The sequence below is a fragment of the Thermothielavioides terrestris genome, chromosome 1 (assembly GCF_000226115.1).
Source record: "Thermothielavioides terrestris NRRL 8126 chromosome 1, complete sequence".
NCBI lineage: Eukaryota > Fungi > Ascomycota > Sordariomycetes > Sordariales > Chaetomiaceae > Thermothielavioides > Thermothielavioides terrestris.
Window position 1 is genome coordinate 3,781,144 of NC_016457.1, and position 25,828 is coordinate 3,806,971.

At 58.0% G+C, this 25,828-nt stretch overlaps 9 protein-coding genes across 9 annotated transcripts; 5 read left to right on the forward strand and 4 right to left on the reverse strand.

The window, feature by feature from the left end:
* The first annotated feature begins 104 nt into the window (after positions 1 to 104).
* THITE_2108064 (uncharacterized protein) lies at positions 105 to 2,438 on the forward strand. The gene is made up of 6 exons (XM_003649454.1): positions 105 to 267; positions 326 to 396; positions 479 to 609; positions 669 to 785; positions 868 to 1,729; positions 1,872 to 2,438. Exons 1-6 carry the CDS (start codon positions 246 to 248, stop codon positions 2,100 to 2,102), a joined length of 1,434 nt encoding a protein of 477 aa, XP_003649502.1. The 5' UTR covers positions 105 to 245; the 3' UTR covers positions 2,103 to 2,438.
* Positions 2,439 to 5,511: 3,073 nt separating this feature from the next.
* Positions 5,512 to 6,304, forward strand: THITE_26684 (uncharacterized protein; the record flags this gene model as incomplete). Its single annotated transcript, XM_003649455.1, has 3 exons — positions 5,512 to 5,542; positions 5,739 to 5,904; positions 6,112 to 6,304. Coding segments are annotated over 3 exons (390 nt in total), but the record flags the coding sequence as incomplete, so codon positions are not given.
* A 3,311-nt stretch (positions 6,305 to 9,615) lies between these two features.
* On the forward strand, positions 9,616 to 10,553 carry THITE_2108070 (uncharacterized protein). The gene is made up of 2 exons (XM_003649456.1): positions 9,616 to 10,221; positions 10,309 to 10,553. The coding sequence occupies exons 1-2, from the start codon at positions 9,876 to 9,878 to the stop codon at positions 10,503 to 10,505; spliced, it is 543 nt and encodes a 180-aa protein (XP_003649504.1). The 5' UTR covers positions 9,616 to 9,875; the 3' UTR covers positions 10,506 to 10,553.
* Positions 10,554 to 11,529: 976 nt separating this feature from the next.
* Positions 11,530 to 12,434, reverse strand: THITE_112876 (uncharacterized protein; the record flags this gene model as incomplete). The annotated part of the gene is made up of 5 exons (XM_003649457.1): positions 11,530 to 11,673; positions 11,762 to 12,004; positions 12,035 to 12,071; positions 12,104 to 12,180; positions 12,354 to 12,434. The coding sequence occupies 5 exons, from the start codon at positions 12,432 to 12,434 to the stop codon at positions 11,530 to 11,532; spliced, it is 582 nt and encodes a 193-aa protein (XP_003649505.1).
* A 1,320-nt stretch (positions 12,435 to 13,754) lies between these two features.
* Positions 13,755 to 15,073, forward strand: THITE_2062494 (uncharacterized protein). The gene is made up of 2 exons (XM_003649458.1): positions 13,755 to 14,104; positions 14,231 to 15,073. The coding sequence occupies exons 1-2, from the start codon at positions 14,060 to 14,062 to the stop codon at positions 14,534 to 14,536; spliced, it is 351 nt and encodes a 116-aa protein (XP_003649506.1). The 5' UTR covers positions 13,755 to 14,059; the 3' UTR covers positions 14,537 to 15,073.
* A 52-nt stretch (positions 15,074 to 15,125) lies between these two features.
* Positions 15,126 to 16,380, reverse strand: THITE_2108073 (uncharacterized protein). Its single transcript, XM_003649459.1, has one exon. It carries the CDS (start codon positions 15,866 to 15,868, stop codon positions 15,248 to 15,250), a length of 621 nt encoding a protein of 206 aa, XP_003649507.1. The 5' UTR covers positions 15,869 to 16,380; the 3' UTR covers positions 15,126 to 15,247.
* On the reverse strand, positions 16,380 to 17,245 carry THITE_2108074 (uncharacterized protein). The gene is made up of 3 exons (XM_003649460.1): positions 16,918 to 17,245; positions 16,644 to 16,857; positions 16,380 to 16,554 (listed from the first exon to the last, which is right to left on the reverse strand). The coding sequence occupies exons 1-3, from the start codon at positions 17,188 to 17,190 to the stop codon at positions 16,403 to 16,405; spliced, it is 639 nt and encodes a 212-aa protein (XP_003649508.1). The 5' UTR covers positions 17,191 to 17,245; the 3' UTR covers positions 16,380 to 16,402.
* Position 17,246: 1 nt separating this feature from the next.
* THITE_2108076 (uncharacterized protein) lies at positions 17,247 to 19,122 on the reverse strand. The gene is made up of 2 exons (XM_003649461.1): positions 18,022 to 19,122; positions 17,247 to 17,963 (listed from the first exon to the last, which is right to left on the reverse strand). The coding sequence occupies exons 1-2, from the start codon at positions 18,589 to 18,591 to the stop codon at positions 17,403 to 17,405; spliced, it is 1,131 nt and encodes a 376-aa protein (XP_003649509.1). The 5' UTR covers positions 18,592 to 19,122; the 3' UTR covers positions 17,247 to 17,402.
* Positions 19,123 to 22,424: 3,302 nt separating this feature from the next.
* On the forward strand, positions 22,425 to 23,842 carry THITE_2042740 (uncharacterized protein; the record flags this gene model as incomplete). Its single annotated transcript, XM_003649462.1, has 5 exons — positions 22,425 to 22,557; positions 22,609 to 22,839; positions 22,900 to 22,919; positions 23,043 to 23,212; positions 23,311 to 23,842. The coding sequence occupies 5 exons, from the start codon at positions 22,425 to 22,427 to the stop codon at positions 23,840 to 23,842; spliced, it is 1,086 nt and encodes a 361-aa protein (XP_003649510.1).
* Between the last annotated feature and the right edge of the window lie 1,986 nt (positions 23,843 to 25,828).

Here is a 25,828-nt window from a genome sequence, read left to right on the forward strand (position 1 = left end):
AGTAGATGGGCCTTGCTCAGGGGCAAAACCGCCAGGGGCAAAACCGCCAGGGGCAAAGCGCTCTTCAGGGGGACCCACCAGTGCCGAGCCCGATTTCGGTATGTTGCTGCAGTGGGTTAGCTCACGTTCCAGTTAGTTATCGTCATCAGCCCCTCCAAAGCTACCCCGCCAAAGCAACACGCCCAAGTTCCCATCCCCAAGCTGCCCTTGCCCAAACCGACAAGTCGCGCACCAGATCCGCGAGGATGGAGCACGACCCCAAACTTCGTACGTACGGACTCCTTCTCAGCCCGGCCGCCGAGATGCTGACCCCTAATTCCTGCAGCGGCCTACTCGACCGGCGACCCCACATCGTTCGCGTACCCGACTGCGCGGGAGCGATGGCCCATCATCATCGTGCGGCCCCCCCCACCCCCCCCGATTCTCTGCCTCGCCGAAGTGAAGGACAACCAAAAACACTCATACTTTTTGCCCATAGACTCAAGCCATTGACGATGCCTACCGCACGGTCGCCTCCTGCAACGACGCCGAGAAGGAGGCCGAGGGCAAGAAGATCGTGGCCGAACTCGCGCAGCTCAAGTACGAGGTGCAGCACGACCGCGCCTTGACGTGCGTGTCCCCGTCGCAGGCAGCATATGAGGCAGAAGTGCTTATAGTGGGTGGCACAGGCCCATACGTGACGATGGCTACCCCGACGTGGCCGGCTACAACAAGGAGCTCGAGCAGCTGGGACCCGTCACCTGGCTGAACGCGCCGTGGCTCTTCACCGAGTGCTATCTCTTCCGGTACCGTACCGTGCTCTGTCTCCTCCCTCTTTGCTCTCCGCCATAGACCACTAACCATCCCCCCCTCCTTCCCTGCTGGCAGCCGCATGTCCACCTCCTTCACGCTCTCGACGCACTGGAAGTCCTACGACGTCTTCGCCCGCCAAAAGATCAGCACCTTCCGCTCCTCGCGGCCGGCCGTCCTCGAGCTCGCCGCGCGCTACAAGGACCTCGTCACACAGCTGCGCAACCCCCAAGCCGCGCACGACCCGGAGGCCGACCGCCTGCTGTTCACCGAGATGTGCGAGGTGTGCCTGTGGGGCAACGCGACGGACCTGTCGCTGCTGACCAGCCTGACGTACGACGACATCCAGCGGCTGCAGGGGTCCGAGGCGCGGCGCCGGGCCGAGAAGAACATCCTCATCAACGACCTGCCGCGCGTGTACGACCACCTGCTGGCCGCCAAGACCCAGACGCAACAGCGGGCGGCCGCCGACCGCCGCGTCGACATCGTGCTCGACAACGCCGGCTTCGAGCTCTTCGTCGACCTGATCCTCGCCGGCTACCTGCTGACCGCGGGGCTGGCCACCACCGTCGTGCTGCACCCCAAGTCGATCCCCTGGTTCGTGTCGGACGTGCTGCCGGCCGACTTCGCCGCGCTGCTGAACGCGCTGGCCCGCCCGCGCGAGTTCTTCGAGACGCCTGCCGACGGGGACGCCCTGCTCGGCCGCGCCCCGCCGTCGCCGCTCACCGACGCCCAGGTCGATGACCTCGCCTTTTTGTTCGCCGAGTGGAGCCGCTTCCATGCCGAGGGCCAGCTCGTGCTGAGGCCCAACCGCGTGTGGACTGGCCCCGGGAGCTACTGGCGCTTGCCTCGGGAGGCGGAGGCGCTGGTGGCGGATCTGAGGGAGGGCGTGCTGACCGTGTTTAAGGGGGACTTGAATTATAGGAAGTTGGTGGGCGATGTAAGTTGTCTTGTTCCTTTTCGGGCGTTCTCCCGGTTTGTCCCTTCTCTCCGCCACCTTTTTGTGTTTCTTCCGCCCTGTTCCTTGTTTGTGGCGCTTCAACGTCTCGATCTGGCAATAGCTCCGCTGACTGCTGTTGCAGGTGGCCTGGGACCCGACCACGCCGTTCTCCGAGGCGCTGGGCCCGCTGGGGCCGGGGTCCGGGCTCAACGTGCTGGCGCTTCGGACGTGCAAGGCCGACGTGGTGGTGGGGCTGAAGCCCGGGGAGGACGAGAAGCTGAGGCAGACGGACGGTGGCGGCGGCGACTCCGGGGCGCGGAAGTGGGCGTGGAACGGGAAATGGGCGGTGGTGTCCTTCTGCAAGGGGACGTGATGTTCGTCCCTCCGTCCGCCCGGCCGTCTCTCCCGGGGAAGCAGCGCCGAAGGACGGCGCTGCGATGTGGGTTGCGGAATTTCGAAGCATATAGACGGGGCTGAATTCCCCCATGTTGATATCAGAATTCAGGTAAACTGCTCTAGACCGCTGGTGTCACCCGCCCGTGCGTCGTGTGGCAGGCTGAACGCGGGTCTGGCTCCGAGACATCCCAGCTGAGAACTGTCCGAGGTAGGATCCTCAGCCGCTTTGTGATACCGTACCATGTCCGCGTTCACAAACCGGCGCACGCAGCCGCCCGCGCCTGACCAGCTGCAACGGCGTTCCGGATGTCCCGGCCTGCGTTGGTCTCAGAGATCAAGCCAGGCGATGTCGCTCTAAGTTGTTCCCAAGTATTCCGGTTCAATGATGGCCTGCGAGGTGACTTCTTCTCTGAAGTCAAACCAAAACTTTGCGGGAACGTTGGAATTTGAAATTCTTCGTTGCTGCCATCCTCAGCCCAGTGTGTGTCTCCTTCCCGCCATGCTATGGTCCTCAAGTGCTACCGGACAGCCGTTTCTTCAACGCTCCCGTAGGACCGGTTCAAATAATATCTACCGTTGGTAACGATGATGGTGGGACCGCCTGATTGTTTACATGATGTGGAACAGGCAGCCAATATCTCCGTCGGCGGCCTGTTGATGCTGAGTGCTTTAGCTGGCGTGACGGTGCTGGTCGGTAAGAAAGCTCTAACTACGATGCTCATTGTTGGTAGCTACTGGAGGAACTGGGGATAGCAGGGGGTCCAGGGCAGTTTGCGAGCCCGTCGTCACAAACAGTGGTAGGTAGAAACTGAATGTGCTGTGATGTAGAGGACCTGGCCGAGCCGAAACCCGGTGTTTCCACTGCGGCAAGACAAGCAACTCCGCGGACATGGTGTTGATTAGTCCGTGATTTATAAGAAAACTTGTCTGCTTGGATGTTGAGCTCGAGACACGGAGAGAGTCTGGGGGCTTCTTGGCAGCGGGTGGCTGGCTGCAAGGCACATCACATCCCCGGCAGCAGATCCTGAGTTGAGATGGCGAGAAGCTGAAAGGCGAGGATTGGGAGGGTGTCAGCGGTTGGCGTATGGTGGTTCTGGCACTGAGCCCTGTTTCACTCGCGGTATCGGCCTCTACACTACCTACACCAGTGTGCAGGGGGGGGTGGCCCACAACTATGCAACGCCCTTGGATTCCATTGATTCATGATCCACGGGAGCGCCACGAGGTTGACAATGCTTGCTCCCCATAAAGCCTCTGACACTGCTCCGTTACATTCTAGGCAGTAGAGATTGTCCTTGGCACGCCGATCTTCTGCTGCCCCTTCGAAACGACCAGTCGGAACAAAAGCCCTGGGGGGGTGGCAGTGCCGCGTAAGAGCCGCCTCGCCCCGCTTGTCTGAGTCCGGTTCTCGTCTTGCCAATCCCCAGCGCTCATTTGTTCTAGAACTGCCGTCGAAGCTGAGACCCGCTCGGGCGTGAGACGTACAACGCAGTATGATAGAACATGAGACGTGAGAGAGACTCATGGACTGCCCAATCGACTGCTTCCTGGGGCGGCATCCTATCGATCTTGTTCCAAGGCTTGAGCGATTTTGTCATTCTTATTGCAAAATAGTTGCGGCGCAGATCTGTGCTTCACGCCGGGTACGAATCCGCTCCCCTGGTTCCGTCGCTTCGAAGCCATCAATCTCGCAGTGTCTCAGCTTGCGGAGAGCGCGGCGTCATCAGAAGCCCGGATTTGACGCGGCAATTGCACTACTACGGCAAGGCGGCCTCAGCTGGGCAAAAGAAACAAGCTTGGCGTATTAATGGACGTTTCCGCCTGGCACGATCCGGACATGGCGCCATGGGAAAATGCCCCGGGGGCACATCGTGGTTCCGAGTCCACCGTACCAGACGCCCGGGTTAGGCTGGGGCAGACGGCGCCGGATTCGGAGAGCAAAGCAATATAGCATGCGAGTTGCCGTGGTCGAGCTCGGCAAGCGCACAGCTGGCTATTAGGCGCGGCCTACCTCTTTCGGGATCGAGCATTGCTGCTAGTGCTTCATACGTGCCAACGTGGGCGGTAGTGACGCTCATGTCTCAGCTCTGTGTCACTCCTGTCTCGAGCCAGCACAGCACACACTCAGCGCCTCCCACGTTTCTATCACGCCCAGCAGCGGGTCAATCTTCCGGGTAGCGGCAGCGCCACGTGCTCCCGCGGCCGGGGTCGGACGTACGTTTGCCAATAATCGGCCTCAGGGCTGGCGTCGAGACAGATTTGGCCTCCCCGTGCGCCTAAGATTTCCACATTCGTCCAGATGACGAATACCGCTTTTCGTTTCCAGAGCTCAGGGCTCCCCGACTGCCAAGGTTTCGAGCTGTGAACTGAACCAGGAGCGGGGAAGACTTGTGATGAGGGAAGCCCAAGCAACAGGCCCAGCGTGAAGGGGAAGTGGAAGAAAGCTCGGCGGGCCGCGGAAGGCCTAACCTTGAACACAGTACCCCCATCGTCTTCGATGCTTTCTGGGTGTATGGCTCGTGCTGTCAGCCTCGACAGCCACGCGCCTCCTCCACCGCCCGGTGTCCCCGAGTCCCATATAAGGCACCACGCGCTGCTCCCTGTTGCGGTCGCGAGATCCGGGAGTGTCTGTCCGGGTTTAGTCGAATCAGGACCTCCTAGTTCAATCTCGGAATGCTGTATCCTCCATCGTCTTGCCAGATCCAGAGACTCCTTGGTCTCCCAAGAACAACCCCGCTGCATGCCGGCTGTCGACCGACCGCTTGATCAAATCTGGACCAGCGGCCGTACCCTTCCATAGGCCTGAGCCACACCGACATACCAAGTAGCTGAAAGGTTTGTGCCACTTGGCTGCCACATCCAAGTCGTCCAGGGACGTTACTCAAGTAGGAGGTATTAGCAACCACTAACGGCGTCCACTTCGTCGGCGGTTACATTCGCCGTAGCAAACGACCTGAATCCCATAGATCGGGGGCATCTGCATCGAACTGATATCCGTCCTCCTGGCATCTCGTCCCTGAGACACTGTGCAGTCACAGACACAATCTTCCACACGGCACTCGTGTTCTCCAACACCTCGACGTTCAACCTCTCCTTAAACTCTGGGCACCGCGCCAAAACCAGGAGCATCACTTGATACCTGGGACTAGTAAGGCTCCAGGTGCAACAACCTCGGTGTCCGGAGTATAGAAAGAACAGAAAGAGAACGTCAACTTCTGCCTACCCGGGGAAGCAAGAAAGCCGGGAAAAAAAAAAAAAAAGGGAAGAAAAAAAGGAAACGGGGCCATATTATCGAACACGAAAGGAGCCCGAAGAAAAGGAAAGAAGGAGGAAAGAGTGCGTGGGTGAACAAGAGGAGCAGAGAAGAGGAATCAAAACAGAGCGCCATGTGTACTTGGAACTACCTCCACCACCACCGTACGTCCTCCACCCCCGAGCCCTGCAGCCAACCAAACAAAACCCCGTGATGGCTGCACCAGGCGTTGTCTTGGCCACCGGAAGCCCGGTTCCGGGGCCTAGACCGCCGGTCCGCCTCAGAGACAAGCAAACTTCCCAGCAGCTCGGGAAGGACGGGACGAACGAAAACTCGGGACCACACTAACACACGGAGCAGACCTTCCGCCATGTCCGCGCCCGATCGACATGGTAGTGCACTACAACTACTGCCCCGACGCGACCACTGACCCAACCACGGGCGCGACGCAGCCCTGCGAGCGCACCACCTTTGGCGACGGCGACGCCTCGCTGCTGAACAATCAGGTGGACTACAACGATCCCTGGTACGTGGGCTTCCACGTACACCCGCTTGTTCTCCCCTCCCTCACCCGGCTGGGCCCTTTCCCACCCCGACCCACCACCACCGTAGTCGAGCCCAAGCCAGCGTCAAGCACCCCCCCACACGCACACACAGACAAACAAACAAAATCAGACAAACAAGAAAAATATGAACTCACTAACCTCTCCTCACCTCATTCCCCAACCCTCAGCGCAACAGGCGGCTGCCTCCTCTCGCCAGAGTGCACGTCCGGCCTGTGCCGGCTGGCCCAGCTGGGCGGGCGGTGGGCGTGCTGCGCGTGCGGCGGGCGGGCCAACGAGCAGCGGTGGTGCCGGCAGCGCCCGCCGGCCAGCCCGGACACCTTCTGCTACCACGTGTGCTGCGACCGGTGCGCGGCCGATCCGGATCCTTCTTCTCTTCCTTCGTCTTCGTCTTCTCCTCCGCCTCCTCCTCCTTCGTCTTCTTCGTTGTTGTCGCCCTCGTTTTCGTCGTCGTCTGCTGCTGCTGCTGTGTCGGCGGTGGGGGTTGGCGGGGGTGCGGGGATGGGTGATGATGGGGTGGTCGGCATGGAGGCGCTGTGGTCGTCGTCGTCGGCGTCATCGACGACGTTGCTGTCGCCTGCTTCTTCGTCTGGGTCGGGTGGATCGGGAGGGTCGGGAAGGTCGGCAAGGTCCCTGTCCGGGCCGTCGAGTCGGAGGAGGGGGAGGTGATGTAAATCATCGGGCGCAGATTGGATTAGGTGTGATGTTGGTGCTGGCGGTGGTGGTGGTGATGCTGGTGGTGGCTGCGAGTTTGATGGTGGGGGGAGTGTACGAGAGTGTGATGTGAGCCCAGCAGGGAGCGGCGGCCTCGGCAGGAATAGTGGGCGATGTGCTGTACGCTGCCCAGTGACGCCTCCGCGTTCTCAAAACGCGGGTGAGTGCATATTTAGTTCGCTTGCTGGCCCGACGCCCTTCTTGTCACTTATCATTATTTTATCTCTCCCCTCTTCTCACTCGTCCCATGCTTTACAAATGCACTGATGATCCCCCAGAGAGTCTTGTTAGCCATGATCGGTAATCCCTCGCTCACAAGATCCTTTACTAGTCCATTGTCTGAGACAGCAGATCCGATTGCCCTCATGCGAGGGTACCTTGAAACCGGCCCTGGCCGTCTCAGGGCTGTGACTAGCGCAACTTATAGCTACGGAGTCGTGGGATAGCGTGCCCATCGCCGCAGTGGGGTACAGTAGATTAAGGCATCTCTCGAGCCTCGTCCAGCCTTGGCGTCTCTGGCTCTTCGATTCTCGCATGCGCAAAGTTCACCTGCCCTGTTCGTCATGTTGGGGTGTTGCAGGGTTTCGGACATGCTGATGAAATGTTTGAAATCATCACACTCCGACTCCAATCATCTTGCTCAGGATCCAGTTTGTGCCATGTCGGCTATTTTTTCCTTCGCTCGACCAACGGCATTGCGCAACCGTCATCACAGCTGCTCCTCACGCAGCTACTCCAGGGCGGGCTACCTAGTAATCAACCCGCGGCACAAGCGCTGCTACTCACTGGCTGCGTCACTAGCTCTCGGTCCAATCCGCTGGCGCCCAACCCCCTGGCCAAGGAGCAGGTTTGCTGCCGTGGCCGACTCCGAGAACACGTCGGAAAGACAGCAGCTCAACAAGCATCCGTTGTTCGGCTTGATGCCGCTATTCCGTGAGTGGTGCACCAGCGGCGTGGGTTCTTTGAACCCGGGTTTACTTCGTTGGCGGCGTGATGTGCGTCCCAAAAAGCAGGCCGGTGCCTCCGGAGCATGAAGCCGTAGTCGAAGTGAAGGTGATGGCGTCTCTTGGTTTAGAGAATGGGACTGGATTGCAAGGTGAGCGACAAGAAATTGAACCGCGAAGCCGGCGGAAGGCAACAACCATCCATGACCGGGTTGCTTCACAGGAAGCGCGAGCCCGGAATCGGGTGGAATCGCCAAAATAAGAGGGGTGTCCGCCCAGGTGGGATGGAACAAGTCATGACACGCGCCGTTACGGAAAGTCACTTCCCCCAATGGCTCTCCAGTGAGACAGGTTAGAAAGCCAACTGCTTACATGTGAGTCGAAACCACCCGGAACAAAAGTTCCTTCAAGGAATTTCTTCACCAGTTTCTGGGACACATTTTGGACTGGTCGGCTTCGCACTGTCGGGTGTCGACATACTCCGCAACCTCTGTTCTCGAGGCGCCGCCATCCCCGACGTTATCGGCCCGCACTCCCTTCAAGAATGCTAGTTGGATGATCGGAAGACCGGTCGCACCTCTTGGCTGTTGCCTGTCTCAGCCACGGCAGTTGAGCAACGAGCGCTACGCTTGCCCGCCCAGCACCAGGGAGGACAGCGTCTCGTGATGACGCAGGGTGCCATAAGTTGAATCTTGCGCAGCGACGGCAGTGCGAAGCGGTGTGGGAACTCGCTTGCCGTTCCCTGCACAGAGCTGCTTGTGGATGCACCGTGATTACCGAGCAATCCCTGGCTGGTTGGACGCCTCCCATCTGCAGCCTGACGGATAGGGCTTCGAGGCTGTCTCCAAATCCATGGCTTAGGGACGCACCAGTGAGCAGGAGGATCCGCCCGGAAGTGCGAACCGAAGTCGGCAGTTATGCCGAGAAGAGAAAAGAAAAGAAAAGAGCGGTTCATTGAACCAGGTTGCTGGGAACGGATCTTCAGACAGGTTTTCGGGAGATAAGTTGGTCCCCTGTCCCTGTCCTTGTTGGTTCCCAGTCCCATGGTAGTGTACGTATGTGGTGTAGTGCACTGTCCCGGCGATCAGTGGCTTCAGACTCCCCAGATCTTGTGTTGCGCGCCTGTGGTGGAGATCCTGCTGCACGAGCACTGTGCTGATACCCGATCCGGATGTGACAAGATTGATCGACAGGAATAGTGTAGTATACACTAGTGTCCACTATGGCCCAGATCGGTCATCCCTGCGCTGATCGTCGTCCCAGTGCAGCTCCCGAGATCTCGGTGTCGGAACCCCCACGTTGCTTTTTCGGACCAAGGTTGGATTGTAGTATAACGCGAGAAGGGGCTAGTGTATCGAGTCGTGGATTGTTGCTTTGTTGCTGCAGCGCCATTGATCCGTCCGCTGCCATAATGAGCCGGGATCTACCTGAATATGGATATCCCAATCTGGCTGTCGCTGAAGCGTCGACTTGGCAGGAGGGCCCCAAGGCTTGCCTCGGCAGGTTTCCAACCGATCCGCAGCGATGATTTGTCGGGATGCCCCTCTTTAAACGATAGACAGCATGCGGATCCTTGGTCGCAAGGCACGCTGCATTTATGAACGGCAGGCGTGACAGTGTGAAGTCATGGGAGGAAAGAAGAAAAAAAAAAAAAAAAACGAAAAATAGGAATACCTGAGGACAAAGGCCCAAGTGTAGGGGTTTGGGGATGGTACGTTGGTGGAAGGCCCGACTTACAATAATGTGAGATGTGCGGGCCCGAAGCCCCGTGAGCTCCCGGAGAACCCGGCAACCTATTACGTGGCATATCCGCGCCGATCACCCAAGAAGCGAGGTACTTCGTACAGGGAGTGCTGATCGACTATTCGATGTGAATGGGTGGACGGGCTTGGCCTGCCCGTTGATGCTTCGGTGTTTTGGACCAGCGCCAGCCAATGGTGCCAGAAACGGCAGCTGACCAGCGGTGGCTCAACTAGTGAACAAGTCTCTGCCTTGGGGTGACGATAGCTGGAGCGGCGGCATGCCCGAGGTTGACGAATGGCGATCGTGGATAAATATCCCAGCTGGCGTCTGATGCTCCCGATGGGCGTGATCCGTACAGACTGTTATTTGGAATGCAATCGTCAGTCCTGTCGAAGCCAGATTTTGGCGGATTCTCGCAACGCGGACCTTGGGATGCAGAGATCTCCTGGCCAGCGCAACTTCATCGCTACTCAGACGCCGCTTCCCCCAGATTCAATAGGCAGACGCCGCTTCCCCCAATTCAATAGCCAACCATGTGCCACGGGCATCCACATTACCATTCCTGCGGCCACCAATCCGTGACATGGCACTACTGCCCCTCAGCCCTCATCGACTTGACGACAGGCTATGAGACACCATGTCCTAACATCACGTTTGCTGCGTCACAACTCTCCTCGTCGTCATGCCCGCTGGCCAACTGCGATTTCCGGAGCACGGGAGGCGGCGTGTGGACGTGTTGCAAATGCGGAGGGAGGAATAACGGCGGGTGGTGCAAGAACATGTCGTCAGATCCCAAATGGGAGAAAAATCCCATCACCAACGAGTGGGAATGGATTGAGAGGTGCGACCACGGGTGTTGCCGGAACTGTGTCAAGGACGGTAAGTCTGGTTGCTTGGGCGACTGAATGTTTGTCCACCCTTTACCCCCTGATCGCAGGCGAGGGCGGTTCTCTGATATGGCCACAGCTCCGACTGGAGCTGGCGAGTCCAGCCGTAAAGAGGCCCGAGGCGGGAAGGAGTCGCGGAAACACCGACAAAACGCGGCATCGGCGGTGGATCCGGTTGCCCCGTTCAAGATCACGCTGGACTACAGCGGAAAGGGTGGCAGGGGCTCTACAAAAAAAGACAAGGAGGTGAAGTCATCGTCCCGCAGGAGAAAGTAGCAGCAGAGGGGCGGGGTTGAATACACCATAACGGGGGAAGGGGGGCTGGGCGGGGCAGGACTTGGAGATTGTTTCGGACGTGTTCATCAGAAGCAGCTAGATGGAAGAGAGCACTCGAGGGTGAACAGAGCGGAGGACTTGCCCGGTGTGGTTTTTGTTGGAGCATTGGACGGACTGGAGAACGGAAGGGCTCGCAACAGCCGCTGCGTGGCAGCACCACGATGTCGGGCACTTGTTTTCGATACTCGGAGCACTCGGTGGTTGAGGTCGCCTCTTCTGCGTACCCGCTAAAATCTGGGTGGAATCCGATCTCATGGATCGGCGCATAGTGCGTAATGATGACGATTTCTGTCCGGCGATGTCGGTATCAGAAGGATGCATGAACTTGCAAATGAGCTGGTTCTGTCCCTGGGGAGGATAAAGTAAGAGGGACGAGTTGACGAGTTGCGCTGGGTGGATGAGATCCGGGAAGGTTTTGAGTTGCCCTACCAGGGGAAAGCTTCCAGGTTGCAATGAGAATCTAAGGCTGGAACTTGGAACCTGCCCGAGGAAGGAACGCTTTAAGTAGCTGCCTGGCGAAGGCGCCGTGATTAGCGAACAGACGGAGGAAGGGGCGGTGTTGTGTTCTCGAGAAAGGAGGCAACTGAGTCAATCCGGCCTGGCGCGGATGCCTTCACATCCCGTGTCAATCATTAAGGTACCTATGTGTCAGCCTAATAACCGAATTTGGAGAGCCCGAAGGGTGCTTGCGTCGAGCGAAGGTAGGTCGCACGACAGATTCGGTCTTGGCGACTAAGAAGCGCCGAGATCCATCCAGTCAAGGCGGATTCAGCAAGGTGACAGGTACCTTGGTACAACGCATGTGAAGTGACATGTTGGGAGTCCTTCTTAGCAGGCAGGGACAGTCGGCCGGACAATCCAGTTCAACATCTGAAGCTCTCTTGGTCAGCACTCGGCGCTCAAGCGCTCAGCGCCGGGACCCAACATTCGTAATACAACCTCAGACTTTCTCATTTGCTCCAGCTCAATTACCGCGGAGAGCCGCGGTGCCACCTCCCTTTCCGTCTCGGGCGTTGGGTGTCATGCTCGACTCCGCAGCTTCCATCGCCCGCACCGGGAGCGTTACACCGTGCTCCACCTGGATCTGCTGATCCAGGAGGCGAGAACGCTGAAGAAAGGCACTTTGCTCGAGCGGCCTCAGAAGAGGGCATGCTGCAAACCAGCTGGCAGCAAATCGTCCCGCACTTCGCCCTTACCGCCGCGAGCGCTCTCACGTCTGGGTCAAAAAGGGCCATGAAAAGAAACAAGCGGAGGCCGATAAACAGAGGCTTGCCTGGGAGTGGGTTCGCTGCGAGTGACGTGCGAAACGCTGCAGCCCGGCCATCCGCATTTCCGACGTCTTCAGGGCCTTTACCTGTGGCCGAACCTCTAGGATTATGCAGCTCCTTGACGGCGCGGCGCACCTGGATGACGCCGCGTTGGCGTGTCCGAAGGACACTCTGTATCCTCGGTAGTAAGGGTGCCTAGACTTGGTGGCCGAGTGAATCCAGCTGCTTCGCCGGATGCCTGTACCTTCGGACGCAAAGCCGGCCCCTTACACAGCTGACTGCACGCTTCGACGGATCTGTTCGACCACGTCGGCAAGGCACGTATTCTTTCCATTAACGACGACGAGCTGGAGCAGCACATCAATCAGGTTATTATTGAAGGATTCCCTGGCTCATTGGCTGTTAAGAGCGACAATCAATTAACTCGATCTTGCTAACATGGACCATGGCCATGGCGCGCCTCAACCGTCGAGGAGGAACGTGGATAGTCCACCAGGAAAGAGAACTTGATTTCACTCACAACGACCTCCACGGTTACAACTTCATGTTCAACCAAGATGCCGCCGGATGCCTGCGACTCTTCATCATCGACTATGAGCATGCTTCATTCCTACCTCCAAGCCTGCTGTCAGCCGTCTTAGGGTATCGAATGAGCTGGACAACGCCGTAAATAGTGAGTGGAATCGGCGACACACTTCCCAAGGACAGTCTTGAAGCCATGTCAAAAGCTCAGGTAGCTATGCGTTCAAAAGACTTTCCGGAGTGGGCTTTATGGAACAAGTAAAGATGTAACGACTTGTCTCTGGCCCACCCAGCAAATTGAAGGATGGGTCTCACAACTTACACCAAATGTCTATTTACCTATCGAGAGAGCTCGGAAACCTCAGTTTCTCAGTCATTCAATAGTTGTGGGATTCTTTTTTTCATACCTGGCTGCTCATGCATGACACGTGGTATTACATTGGGTTCCTCGTTGTCTTGGTGAGGAGTTGAGCACAAAGCTGGAGGCACACTCGCCAGAACTTATTTGCATGCTTCCCGACAACATTGGGTTCTTCATTCATACTTCGGTACACTACAGACCAGACTGGAGGATCAGTCCCTCAGGAAGCCGGATAATGTTGGTCTCGGCCACCTCCCGCGATGCCTCGAGCGCTTCGCTGGTTCGCTACCTCCGGCAGACTTGGACCAGTCAGGCTGGCAGGGATACAAGTTATTGGAGGGAAGTTATTGGAGAGAATACGTGAATGCCAAGGACGTCAAAGTGGCCCGTTCATCTTGGTTCAGCAAACAGCCAACCTGGAAACAACCAAATAGTACACGAAAAGCTGTTTTGGTGGGATAGGTGATCAGAAAAAAACCAGGGCCACTGTGACGGACGCGTCTCGCCAGAGACTGTTCAATCAACTGTGTCGTTGGTCAGTGTATTCCGTATTCCCCGAGCGGTGTCGGACTCGTCGCTGTCTTGGCGTCGGCCGGAAGAAGCCCTTCCCAACAACATGTGCTGGTGACCGGCCCGACAGATGCAAGGTTGACTTGGATTTGCAATGCAATGCAAAAAGAATGCTGTGCAGTGTAACGACACTACACTACGCAGTAATGCGCCCAAGAACTCCACAGATGGCGGGCTCTCCTGGTTTGTGCACACGATGTATCATTTTGCCGAGGCTTGGATCAAATTGGATCAGCGAAGAGGAATGCCTGAAGAGGAACCCACGGAACCCCTGAGCCCCATTTTTGGCGGTGTGATGGCAGAGGCTGGTTGGTCGCTTGCAACGGCCTGGCCGCACCACATGCAGCCATGCCACATGGGCATCCTGCAGCTGAGTCGTGCCCCGGTCCCTCCGCTCCACCGCTTCCTGCGGAGCTGGTTGTGCCACTTCCCGTCATCTTGCGCGAGTCACATCCGACCGTCCAACGCCGGTAGCCCGAGGCATTCGCAAAGACAATTGACCTCTTCGTTAACGAACGGTTGCCGACTTTTTATACTGCGCAGTACATAGTGTCGTTTTCTGACCCCTGCGCCGTTTCGCGACGCCAAATCCAACCAAAGGACAGACGAATTTTCCATCCCTGGTCGGCGCTGCTCCTCTCGTTCCTGCCTTGCTCCCCAGCGTTTCAAGTTACGACAGCGTCATCAAACCCCATCAGCCCCGTTCCCACCGTGCTGTGGTAAACAAAGGCAGCATTAAAGAGAAGAGCGGATACGCGCTCACGCCACACAACATGCCTGCCTCCCTCGATTCCTCCCGGCCCATCCTGGCCCCGTCGGTGAGTTCCTGTCGCTCCTTCCTCCCTTCCCCCTCCCCCCGCCTGTTCCCCCAGTACCTCACCTTCCCGGGCCGCCCGCAATCGCAACCCGCCCTCACCACTAACCAGCCAACCGCCGCCGTCCAGAACCGCGCCTCAGTCCGGTATAGCACCTACAGCATGAACGCGCCGTCCATCACGCCGACGGTGGTCAGCACCGACAGCGTGACGGCCGAGATCCGCCCGATCGTCGACGGGCTCGAGCGGCTCAAGAACCCCCAGCTGGCCAACCAGCGCGTGTTCCTGAACGAGGAGAAGACGGCCAACCTGGCCAAGCTCGCCCTGAGCGCCAAGCTGGAGCGCGCCCTCGGCCGGCGCATGACGGGCCAGGACGCCGTCATGCGCCCGCGCAAGCCGTCGGTCGTCGAGATCACCAACGAGAAGAAGATGTGAATTGAGGACATCTGGGCGGACAAAACGGCAAAACGACACGCATCTCAATCGTCACGGGAGGCGGGAGCGACAGCGTCATCGACATCGCAGTTCGGCGGACGAAGAGCCGTGTGCCGGAGCTCGCAGAGCCTACGTTCGGGGACAGCAGTCGAAGGGCCAGCCTGCATATGGGGGAGGGCTCGTTCCTTGACAACACACTTGGCCTTGCTCTATTTGTTCCCATTTTCGCGTTGTTTTATCGGTCTTGTTTTCCGGAGTGCATGACGGCGATTTACACGAGTCACGTTGCAAATGGTCGGTCGAGGGAGGTGTTTTCAACGTCTAGAGGGAATACGGGCAGTTGGGGCAGACTGGGGAAGATGGATAGGACGCTAGCAGGCGGCAGGTTTCCATTGCGTATGTATGACAGCTGGGAGAGCATGATCATGAGTTTCAGCGGGGGGCTTGATTGCGGAATTGCATTTTAAAGTTCTTTATCATGCCGGCATTCAATATTTCTCTAGACAGTTGTGTCGATACAACCCGGTGTTTTCTCCCAGACCCAAAAAGACTCCGCAACGCCTTAAGCCTGAAGCATGCACAACCCGACGTGCCTGGAGCGAAAAGGTACACACTGCTGCTCTACTTCCCATCAGCCGAATACGTGCTCAATGCCGTGATACGAGCCCATTCCAACCCCACGTCCTCTCTCTCCTGCCCCCTCTCGCCCCATCACGCATCCCTCTTCTCCTTCTCCTCCGCCAGCCGGCCATCAATCTCCCTCAACAACTCAATCAGCTCCTTCTCCTCGCCCTCGAACTCGAGCCCGCGCGCGACCCACTCCCTCGCCTCGGCGAGCCGGCCCATCTCGACGAGGCAGCGGCCCCGGCGGAACCAAGCCTTGGCGTTGCCCTGGCGCTTGGCCTCGACGCTGGCCTCGGCGTCGGCGGCGGCCTCGGGCCACGCGCCCAGCTGCATGTGCGCCTGCGCGCGGTTGCTGTACAGCGCGTGCGCCTCCTCGCGCACGAGCTGGCTCGGCTCCCAGGCCGGGCGCGTCAGCGCCATCTGCAGCCCCAGCGTGTAGAACTTGATCGCGTCGGCGTAGCGCTGCTTGCGGTACTCGGCGTTGCCGGTCTCGCGCAGCTTGTTCAGGTGCGCGCTGCGCTTCGGGTTGACGGGCACCGGCGGCGGCGGCACGACGTGCGGCGCCTCGAGGGCGTGCAGCGAGCGGTGCAGCGCGTTGAGCGCCGCGAGCTCGGCCTCGAGGGCCTTGCTGGCGTTGGGGGCGCTGATGGCTTTGGACTTGGGGTCGATTTGGAGCGGGATGAAGTCGAAGGTGTCGAGGTCTGACATTGTGGGCTGCGGCAGCGGGCTATTTGCCGGCTTGGTGAGGGTGCGTGTTGAAGAGCTGGGGCAGTGCAGGGGCCGAGACTTGGGGATGGAATCAGGTGCCGCAGGATATCGATGACGGTGGATTATGGATGACTGTTTCGAACCCGCACGTAGAAATATGCTCGAAAGTACCGTCGGCAATGGGTACCACTCTGGTCGAAACAATTCGTCGCTGTCACTGTGTATCGAGACAACGAAGTGCACTCGGGATGCCAGAAAAGGACAGCTGTGAGTTGAAGAGGGCCAGGTCCGTTCGCGAGCCCAATCTCTTATCTTATCTGGGCATGCGCCAGGGAAGTGATGGTGACTAAGCTGGTTTGACCAGCGTCGTTGGACCCACATTTGGCCCCTTTTTTCAGGGTCAACAAGTCAACAACAACAACAACAATCCATTCCAAAGTCAACTCAGAGTGGTGGCCAGCGTGGCCCGTGATACTTGTCGCTCCTACTCGCCCAGGTCCCCGTCTCTCACTCTTAAAGCTCTGCCTGCTTATCTCATTCCCTCCCCACGCTGGGCTTGTCGCGGGTAAACGCCTCCGGTGGCATCCAGCCCGTCTTCGGCGAGAGCTCGGAAACGAACATCCTGGAGACCCAAAACAGCTCATGCTCCCAGCAACCCTCGGCCGGTGTCGTCGGAATCAACCCGGCTGTGTCTTTAAAAAAGTACTTAGCACTGACGTAGCGGGATTCTCCAGAAAACCGAAGCAGATTTTCCGGGCTCGAGCGGGCAACTTACACTTCTCCTTGAAGCCCGCAACAAGTTTCTTGACGAACTCGACCTGGTAGGGCTCCAACGACATGAGTGCGGAGTCACCGACGTCATCCCAGTTGAAGTTCATGAGGTCACAGCGCTTGAAGTATTGCCAATGTGCAAGGAGCATGACGGCGCCCTGGTGCAGCTCCTCGACGAAGCCAGTTAGCGGCTGATCTAAGTTGCCATATCTCGTGTCCTGGGATTATTCGTCAGCTCGTTTCCGTGACTGCTGGCTCAGGCCTCAGAGAGAGCTCACCTGTGGCTTTCCTTCGCAATTCTGCTTGGCGTAGCGGTAGCGGTCCTGTGAGGCACAAGCGACATGGTGGAGGAGCAAAAACGTGGCCAAGAAGACGGTGAACCACGCGTGTCTGTTACATGAGGTGAGGAAGTTATGGAAGACGCGGAACACTTCAGGCGCCAGCCTCTTATAGATGTGCACGTGTCGAATACTGTCGAACTGGGCGACGATCATGCGCGGCACTGACAGGCGGCCGGGCAGTGGTAGGTTGTTTCCGTCTTCAGGGCTCATGCCCAGGCACTCTTTACCACAGAGCCACGCTGAGCCAATTTCATGTCCTGGGACCAACTTGGTAAGTTCGCAAAGCCGGATAGCTCATCTTTCTGTGGTAACATACGCATTGCAAACCAAAGGCGGATGATCTTCTGCAAGAAGCCCTTCTGCCCTGCGGTGTTCTGTTTCGCTTCCTGGGCATTTCCGACATCTTCCATTTTCATGTCTTCCTATTGTAAAACCCTCAGTAAATGCGCAAAGCCTAGGATCCTCATCAGTCTCACACTAAGCGAGTTGTAATGCTCCATGAGCATAAGGAACGTCTCCCTGATGAGGTCGTCGGAGTCCCTCGCCGCTTCCGAAAGGCCGGTAAGAGCATAGCGGTCGATGTATTCGCTGAACTCCCTGGCTGTTCTCTTCACGTCCGCAAGACAGAAGGCCGGAATGTGCTGCTTCTTTGGGACTCCATCGTCCATGTACCTCCGGTATGTGATGTCTGTGGGTTGCGGCCTAAAACGCCGAACCCGGAGCCGCAGAGGGTGGGGGCAGATGCCTTGCGCAATTTCGATGTCGTAGACTACATCATCGACGTGGTCAGACACATCTAGGACGTTGGTGTGGTCAAACCGCTTCGTAAGCCCTAGTCCACCACGGCGGTATATTTCCATCGACGTCACCTTGACCCGCAAGCAAGGGATGTTGTGGATGGTCTTCTTTGAATCCCTTCGCACTTTCAGACATGTCTCGCATGGTGCCAAGGGGCTTTTGCTATCGTTCTTGTTGGGAACACACTTCGTGGTGTCAGTTCAAGAGGGGCCCCCGTCGAACCGAAGAAAGGAGTGTACTTACGCGGATACGCTGGTTGCGGCACCGCAGACAGGCGCCCATAATTCGAGTGTTGGACGTCTCAGTCCGTAAACCCTCATCAAACCGAGCCCGCTTCTTCCGTGACTTCATCAGTTCGCTATGCGGCTCGTCGGCAGGTTTGGGCTCCACCGCCACGCTAACCTCGAGCGAGACGGCTACTCTGCTGTCATCTTGCACGGAATGCTGCACCTCTCCAGGCATGTAATGTTCGTTCAGAACGGCAACGTCCGTTGCAAAATAATCCTCGATCTGATCAGATGCCGGTGCGACAGCATTGACCGAAGCTTCTTGGATCGGCGGATAACAGCTTCCTCGGCCTTCCAGTTGCCCATTTCCACGACTTGGCAGCCCTACTAAGGAGCTGAAGCACTCGTCCCCATGGCAAGTCAAGTTTTGGACGGCTGGATTGGAGGTGGATAGAAGCGGCGGTGTAGGGAGAGAAGCCGAACAGGGCCAGGTGGTGGCCGGGAGTTGGTCATGCGGCCCCGGACAGCCAGATGGTATCGATGACGGTGCCTGATAGGCCAGGTATCCAGGGGCAATCTGATCCATCGGTGGAGGAATATGCGACCCCAAGGGAAAGTGATAGGCGGGAAGGGCGGCATCCGGATCCACCCGCGGGTGCGGCTCGCCATCGAATCGAAACGCACCAGCAGCCAGTCCGTTCGTCTGTTGCGGTAGTTGCGGCCGCAGGGCAACCGGCCCAGAGCTCCCGGGATATTGGCTTCCAGACGGATACGGGAATGGATTCGGAGGGCCAAGGCTCGTCCCTGGCCATGCAAACGTGTTATGGGAGCTCACTGTCCCATGCGGATCCGGGTTGAGTGTGTATCCTGACCAAGCATCGACGACTCCTTGTGGCAGGAGGGAAGGGCTGAGTTGACTGTCTGGCAGCGCGGCCGAGAACCTTTCTGGCGCACCATGTCTTCCGTCCGGACGACGCTTCTCGGTTGGGTAGGTAAGTGCATACTTGGGGCTACTCGGTAGCGCAGTCAGGTCGGTCTAGATGGAGCAGGGGAAAAGTCAATGGGAGTCACATCAACGCCTCGCAAAGGCTTCTAATCAAGTATAAGAAGATGAGAACTTTACGGTTGCATGAGGGAGCATTGATCTGGCATGCTCCATTGCTGGCACTCGCGGCAAACTTGGGCCTGGTGTAACCACCTCGTCTCCCTGCCGTCAAGCCGCTTGAGCCCCTGCCCGTCCCCCTGTGTCGCCGTGCGCTGAGCACGGAAGACGCCGCGGGCGGATGTTCCGTACGCTGTAGCCCTGGCTCCGAGGGCTGTTTTCTTCCAATCGGCAATGCGCGGCAACAGGCAAGGCAGATGATGTCGCTTGGGATGAGCAAGGGATCGCTTTCGCAGCCGGTGTGGGTGGTACAACCGAAGCGGGGTGCTGAAGCCGACGGGAGTAGCCGAACGAGGCAAAAGGGCCCGATCTAGCCGGGGGAGAGCGGTTCGTCTTCTCAATAAGGAAAGGTTTCGCGAAAGGTGTGCTTCAACAGGTGCCACTGTGCGACCGAAGGCCTGCAAGCGCTGCTGCGTCTTGGTGGCCAGGCGGAGTTGCAAGCAAGAGCGAGATCCGGGAGGTGAGACCGGGATTCAGCTGTCTGGGGAAGGACAGGCAGGGCCTGACCAGGGGACCCGCCAGCCTGGCGCTGAACGAGGTCTCGAGAGGGCTTCCGACTCCCGAGCCGAGGGCTGCGGATGGCAACTGTGATAGGTGGTCAACAAAGGCTGCAGCGACCGGGGTTGGGAACCTGAACCCTGCCCGAAGGCCGACACACTCCCATGGTGTCACAGCATGCAAGCCGGCGCCGTCTTCCGGCGGCTTTTCCGTACACGACCTTGGTGTAAGTATAGTTTACACTGGCTCCGGGGATGCGCATGCGTCAACTCCTCAAATTGGAAGCAAGAAGCCGCAGAAGCGAGTGTTTACTACACAGAGAGACAAGGGCCAAAATCAGAACCGGAGCGTTCAGCACTTCGAAGTGATGAATTGCCGCGCTGGATGAACCTGGCAAAGTCGAGTCGCGGGAGTAGCCGAGACCTTCGGTAGCTAAGGTAGTGGTGTTCAGCGACAGCCTTCCCACTCTCACACCTGATCCCCAGCTCCAAAGACTGAGATTTCGGAAGGAGTTCTGTTGCATCTGCTTTGATCGTGGATCACGCTGACGGGGTGGTGTACCAGGTAGGTAGTGTACTCCGTACTGCATTTGCCCAGTCAAGACCTTTGGAAGGAAAGGGCGCCTGGGCCAACGACCGGTGAATGCATGGCGCTGCATTGGGCTGTTTGCCTGCAGGGATGGGATCAATGGTTCGCACCTGCCGCCACTGATAGCGTTCCTGCAACGAACCAACACGCCGCACCGTCATCCTGCATCACCCACCCAGACCCTGCACGTCGTTCGGTGGGTTTCCAACTGTGGAGTGGGCATGTACATGCCTCTCCATACATCCATGTGATGAGGGTGGCAGATCACCTGAGGCGGTTACTAGGTAGGAAGTTATCGCCAATTGCTGACGACCGACCGACAGTCTTCGGGAATCCATAACCCCGACCAATGAATTCGAGATTTCTCCGTGTCGCAAACGTGCTGGCAAACGTGCTGGCGCTCAAGACTAACCGGTCAGGTCGGGCCACAAGACCTTCATCTTCATACACACCTCACGGGCTACTGTGCCCGTATCGGAGAGGGCTCGAGTACAGCGTAAAGGTGCTGAGATCCGAGGATAGCTGATGAAAACACGGTGAACCGCTGCACGGAAAGGTTGCCGAACCACGGATACTGAAGAACAACAACCTACAAAGGGAGTCGTTGACCGGGGAGCCGCATTCCAGAGACGCGGAGTTACCTACTCGGGGACGGCGCCGAGTCACGGATGTGGACTCCATAGAGTTGACTGGGTAGGCCCCATCCAGCTCCAGCATGTTAGTTATTCCACTAGCCTCTCTTTGCAGTTGGCATGTATGTACCCGCTGACGCTACACCAGCAAACAGACCTGGCTGGAGACCACTGAGATGGTCCAAAGCCATCACAAAGGAAGCACTTCGAAACCCCGCGCTACTGCGGTCACCAACGATTGTACGGCTAGCCTCCACGGATTTCGACCCTACGTGGCACATTCACGACCATCACTGATTCGGTGGATGAGGCTGCATGAACAGAGCCTTCTTGATTGCGTAGGCGCTCTTCTGGGGCTGGTGTGGGCTCGCCCAGACGGGGTCAGGGCTGCGGACCGGTCCGATCCGCCGCAGTCTCTCGGCCTCTGACCTCATTAGTGTTACGCAAGGGCTTAAGGATTCGAGTCCGAGTTGGGACCGCATCGGACGCTCCGGGCCAGTGTATCAAGAGGCGCGAGTGACCGAGGATGTACGCCCCAGTGCCCGGTTAACGTTTATGTGTGTACGTCAACGGCGATGCCGGCAGCCGTTCTTCCTCGAGCCAAGGGCTGCTGGTGCCACCCACTAACCCTGGGACAAGCTGTCGTGGGGCAGTTGGTCCATCGTATCTTGTTAGCGGCTTCTCATCCGTGGGGACATGAACCCTACCGGGTTAAGTCCTCTGATCTGCAGTGCGGTCCGGAGGGGTCTTGAGAATATGGTTCTATGAAGCCTTCCAAAGAGCATGAACTCAGCGTGCTGACCAACAAACGGACTGTTAACCACCATCGCCGGTATGGACTGGAAACGCTTTGTGGGAAGTCGCGTAGTCTGAGAAGCCGCCCAGTCCTGGCGGGCGCTCTGACTGAAGCCCCTGTTTACCACATGCACACTCTGCTGGAGGAGGCCGCCCTGTGGGTGCGCCATCAGGCCGATAGCAGCTTCCACCTTTCCGGTGTTTCCGTCCCCCTCCGTTTGCAACGCCAGACTGAATGCGAAGCCCAGTAGTTCGAGTTGGCGATGGAGAGTGCGCAGCCAGGAGTCTCGCAGCCGGCCGGCCGCACACTCGATGTCGCCCAACCCCAGCAACCCGCCCTGAATGACTCGCGACGGTAGCGGACATGGACATCGGCCGCCCGTGGGCTACTCGAGCTTCGCTGTGCTACACCCCCCATTTCCCCGTCCTCCTTCATCCCGCCCTAGTTCGACGACTCTTACGGCACGAAACTAGAGCATGACCGCCGTCCGAACCAATCCCAGCTCCTTGCATTTTTTTCGTCCCCGCGGTGTCACCCGTCCCCCCGCAGAGCCTGGAGGCGCTGGGCGCCTGACTCGTCGCCTCCGTTTATATGGTTGACGGTCTGCTCTGTCTCCCGGCCTGGCCTCTCTACCGTACGGTTCATCCCACTGTCTCCTGAAGCACATTTCCGCCCAGCAGGTCGCGCTGTCACGACGCTCCGAGTAACGCGGACGAAGATAACATTGGAGAGACAAAATGGCAATGGCAATCCAAGGAGGCGCCGGCCATCCAATGGCCTGGACAGCACAAGACTTGGACGAAGCCAACCCGCAGGTTGTTGAGGTCAACGAGCAAGACGTTACTGAGTTGGAAGAGGCATTGGCAAACTTCAAGAGTCAGTCGGAGAAACCCTCAAGGGTTCGACATGTCCGTTGACAGAGCATAGCGCTTGGTCTCGGCCCGGACGCGGTGACTCGGGCCACCTTCCCGCTGCCTGCACTCCAAGCGCGGCTAGCCGAGGCTTCGCTCGATGTTCATCAAGGCCGAGGGTTTGCCATAGTTCGAGGACTCGACCCCCGCAAGTACGCGGACGAAGACAACGTGACCATCTTCCTGGCAATTGCCAGTCATATCGGCGAGCAGAGGGGCCTCCAGGACAAGAAGGGATCCATGTTGAGTACGGATCGAGATCTTTCCCCTTGCTGCTCTAAGCCCGGCTACTCACAGCACTTCTCAGCCCATGTCACGGACTCTAAGGTGTGGACGACGCCCCCAGAGATGCGTCACGGCATCCACACCACTACCGGCTTGGTAAGCAGCCTCTCGGAGAGGTCGGTCAGCTCGGACCTGTTGCTGATGACGGAGAATGATGGTCTTTAGCCTTGGCACTGTGATATGGGCGCGGATATTCTCGCGCTCCATGTGCGCTCCCTGGCCGAGACGGGTGGGGATACCTTTGTGGCATCGTCCTGGACCATCTACAAGGAGCTTGCGGCATCGTACCCCGAAGCTCTTGCGGCACTGTGCGATCCAAGCTGGCCGATCCAAGTGTGAGTTGAGGCTGCCATGCCCCCCGGTTCCAATTGGTTTTGAATGTTGTTGTTGCCCCAAGCTTCATCTGGGCACGCCGCTGATGTGTTCCATTCAGCTCGGGAAACCCTCCGCGATATATTCTGGCGCCCCTGCTCCACGTTTCCGAGGACAAGATCATGGCCAGTCTTGACCCAGGACGTCTGGGCCTCCACCCTGCAACGGCCCGGACGGGCCAAGGATCCCCTGTCCCGGATCTCAGTCCACTCCAGCACGAAGCCCTCGAGGTTCTGTCGATGCTGGCGTCGAAATATCGCTACCGGCTGGACATGAAGCAAGGCGACATGATTTTCATCAACAATCTCGCTCTCTTGCATGCCCGCGACTCGTACGTCGACCCCAAGACCGGACCTGGACGACACCTTGTCCGCTTGTGGCTGCGGAATCCAGAGCACGCGTGGGCCATTCCCGAATCCATGAAAGTACCCTGGGAGGCCGCCTTTGGCCCAGAGGGAAACGGATTTCCAGATGTGCAAAAGAAGTATCCTGTTCACCCAGCGCCGGTGTACAAGCCGCCCACGTACACAGCTGGCTCAGCCGCCTTTATTATTGAGGACAGCGAGAACGTCAACAGCGAGTACTCGACCTAAGCTCGCGAAGAGCCACTGATGCGTTCACGACAACTTTCAGCTCCCGGTGTGGGCCACTATTTTCTCCTCGCCAATTTCTTCCCTTTCCTCATTCAATGGCGTCCTGCAATTCTCTACAGACATTGAGATTGTCCACCTGTTTCTGTAAGGCACAAGGCCTACTTCCCAGATACCGTCCCCCATCAATTTTGCCATGACGCTGGAAATGCGTGGAGGAGGCATGGAAACCCCGAAAGAACCCTCTGTCCAGAGCGTTCCGTGGCCGTGTCCGAAGTGTGCAAGTATCAGTTAGTTTGAATATCATTCATGACGAAATAACACCACCAGTGTACTCTCTCACCCACAGCCGCAAGTCTCTCAGCCGCCCAGTTCCAGTGAGCCTACATCCTGCCTGCATTCCTGCGCGCTCGTCACTGTCCCCACTCTCCAGAGAGCAGATAGTGGCGTCGGGAGTTTCTTTCCCGTGTCCCCAGCGTCGGCGTCTTGCAAGTGGATAGCAACAGAAGGATTACTCATCCGGGACAGCCGTCACATTATTCACGACGCACCCTGCTTCGTTGGCCGCGCATGATGCATGTCCAGTTACTAATTTCAGTCCAGTCCCCGTCTGAAACGAGCAAACCAACGGTGAGCATCCGTATGCTAGTGGTTGCCCTTAGGGTCATCCTCAAAATCCCTCGATGTCCAGCTAACTGAAAGAGGGAGGGAGAGGATAGGCACGTTCCCGATCCTCCGTCTTGTGTGCACAATAGCGGATAATCGATACAACAACCCGTCCGTAGATGAAGTGGCGGCACGGATCGCGTTCGCCGTCTGGCCGCTGGTTGCGGCTGAGGCCAGAGACCAGGCGCTTGACAGTCACAATTCTTTTCCCCTCCTCCTGGGCAGCCTACGAGTCTGACCAACAGGATGTTCCGCATCGAGCCCCCCGCTTGGTCCTTGGTCACAGGGTGCTGGAGTCCTTCGAGTTTCTTGGTCCAAAACCTGTGCGGCCTGGGACTGCTTGGTATACGCACTGCTTCACCCCAACTATCCCTTTTCGGTGTCCTCGCACTAGCCAACGTCGTGAACCCGCGGGCAAGTGATGGAAGACTTGCTGGTAACACCGCTGCCAAGCATCCTGTACAACACACACTCAGCTCGTGCAAACCGAGTCGGTTCCTCCGTGCCAGGACAACTTATTTTGTCACATTATAAACACGAAGCTCATCGCATCGCCCCTTCATCCTGGGTCAACCAAACTCCGGTACTCTAGTTCTCAACACGCCCATGCGTAAGCCCAAGACTTGGTAAGCGCTTCGGCCCGAACGAAGGATCGGGCCACGGCGCTCCCGCACGGAAATTGAGGCCTACCATGCCGCAACCAATGAGTTAACGGGTCATTATTCAAGCCTGAGCTGCCCAGCCAACGGTGTGTGATGAACAAGCGGCGTGATGGAGGTCTGTCGTGGTCAGATGGACCTTCCGGACCTCCACCCCCTTGACACGAGACTTCTTTTTCGTCCATCAGCCCACGTTCGTGCGGCCCACTCGAGGCAGCCAACAAACAAATTCACGGCCTATCCTTTCTCTTCCCGTGGGTTCGGCATACCGAAGTCGGCAAGGTCTGGGGCAGGCGCCCCAACCAGAACATGCCGCCCTTCACTTGTGCTCTTCTCCGTTCCCGCCTCACCATCCCACTCGACTTGGCCGGATAGGTAGGTATTGGTCACATGAGCTGATGCCATTACCCAAGTGCAACTCGGAAGATGGTTGTACGCGAGCACAACCGGAGGGAGGTGCCGGAGGGGTGGCCAGGGGCTGCGGAGTCCAGCGCCCTCCGTTCTCTCCAGCTTGCCAGCATGAAGCCCGAGCCGGCGAGCCCCCCTCCCCTAAACATCACCTAACCATCACAGGACTCCTTAGCAAACCAGCGGCGAGTGGAGTGTTACACTAGATGACACAAAGCTCCCCCACATAAGCGGAATATGTGAAGGCCCATCTTAC

Bases quoted from the DNA above. Each gene is read 5' to 3' on its own strand.
- THITE_2108064 (XM_003649454.1), top strand. From the start codon at position 246: ATGGAGCACGACCCCAAACTTC. The intron at 610-668 runs GTGCGTGTCCCC...TGGGTGGCACAG, and splicing joins CAGCACGACCGCGCCTTGAC to GCCCATACGTGACGATGGCT. The intron at 786-867 runs GTACCGTACCGT...CCCTGCTGGCAG, and splicing joins ACCGAGTGCTATCTCTTCCG to CCGCATGTCCACCTCCTTCA.
- THITE_2108070 (XM_003649456.1), top strand. From the start codon at position 9,876: ATGTGCCACGGGCATCCACATTACCATTCCTGCGGCCACCAATCCGTG. The intron at 10,222-10,308 runs GTAAGTCTGGTT...ATATGGCCACAG, and splicing joins CCGGAACTGTGTCAAGGACG to CTCCGACTGGAGCTGGCGAG.
- THITE_2062494 (XM_003649458.1), top strand. From the start codon at position 14,060: ATGCCTGCCTCCCTCGATTCCTCCCGGCCCATCCTGGCCCCGTCG. The intron at 14,105-14,230 runs GTGAGTTCCTGT...GCCGCCGTCCAG, and splicing joins GGCCCATCCTGGCCCCGTCG to AACCGCGCCTCAGTCCGGTA.
- THITE_2108073 (XM_003649459.1), bottom strand. From the start codon at position 15,868: ATGTCAGACCTCGACACCTTCGACTTCATCCCGCTCCAAATCGACCCC.
- THITE_2108074 (XM_003649460.1), bottom strand. From the start codon at position 17,190: ATGAGCCCTGAAGACGGAAACAACCTACCACTGCCCGGCCGCCTGTCA. The intron at 16,858-16,917 runs GTGAGCTCTCTC...GAATAATCCCAG, and splicing joins ATTGCGAAGGAAAGCCACAG to GACACGAGATATGGCAACTT. The intron at 16,555-16,643 runs GTAAGTTGCCCG...TTAAAGACACAG, and splicing joins TGCGGGCTTCAAGGAGAAGT to CCGGGTTGATTCCGACGACA.
- THITE_2108076 (XM_003649461.1), bottom strand. From the start codon at position 18,591: ATGGATCAGATTGCCCCTGGATACCTGGCCTATCAGGCACCGTCATCG. The intron at 17,964-18,021 runs GTAAGTACACTC...GACACCACGAAG, and splicing joins GCCGCAACCAGCGTATCCGC to TGTGTTCCCAACAAGAACGA.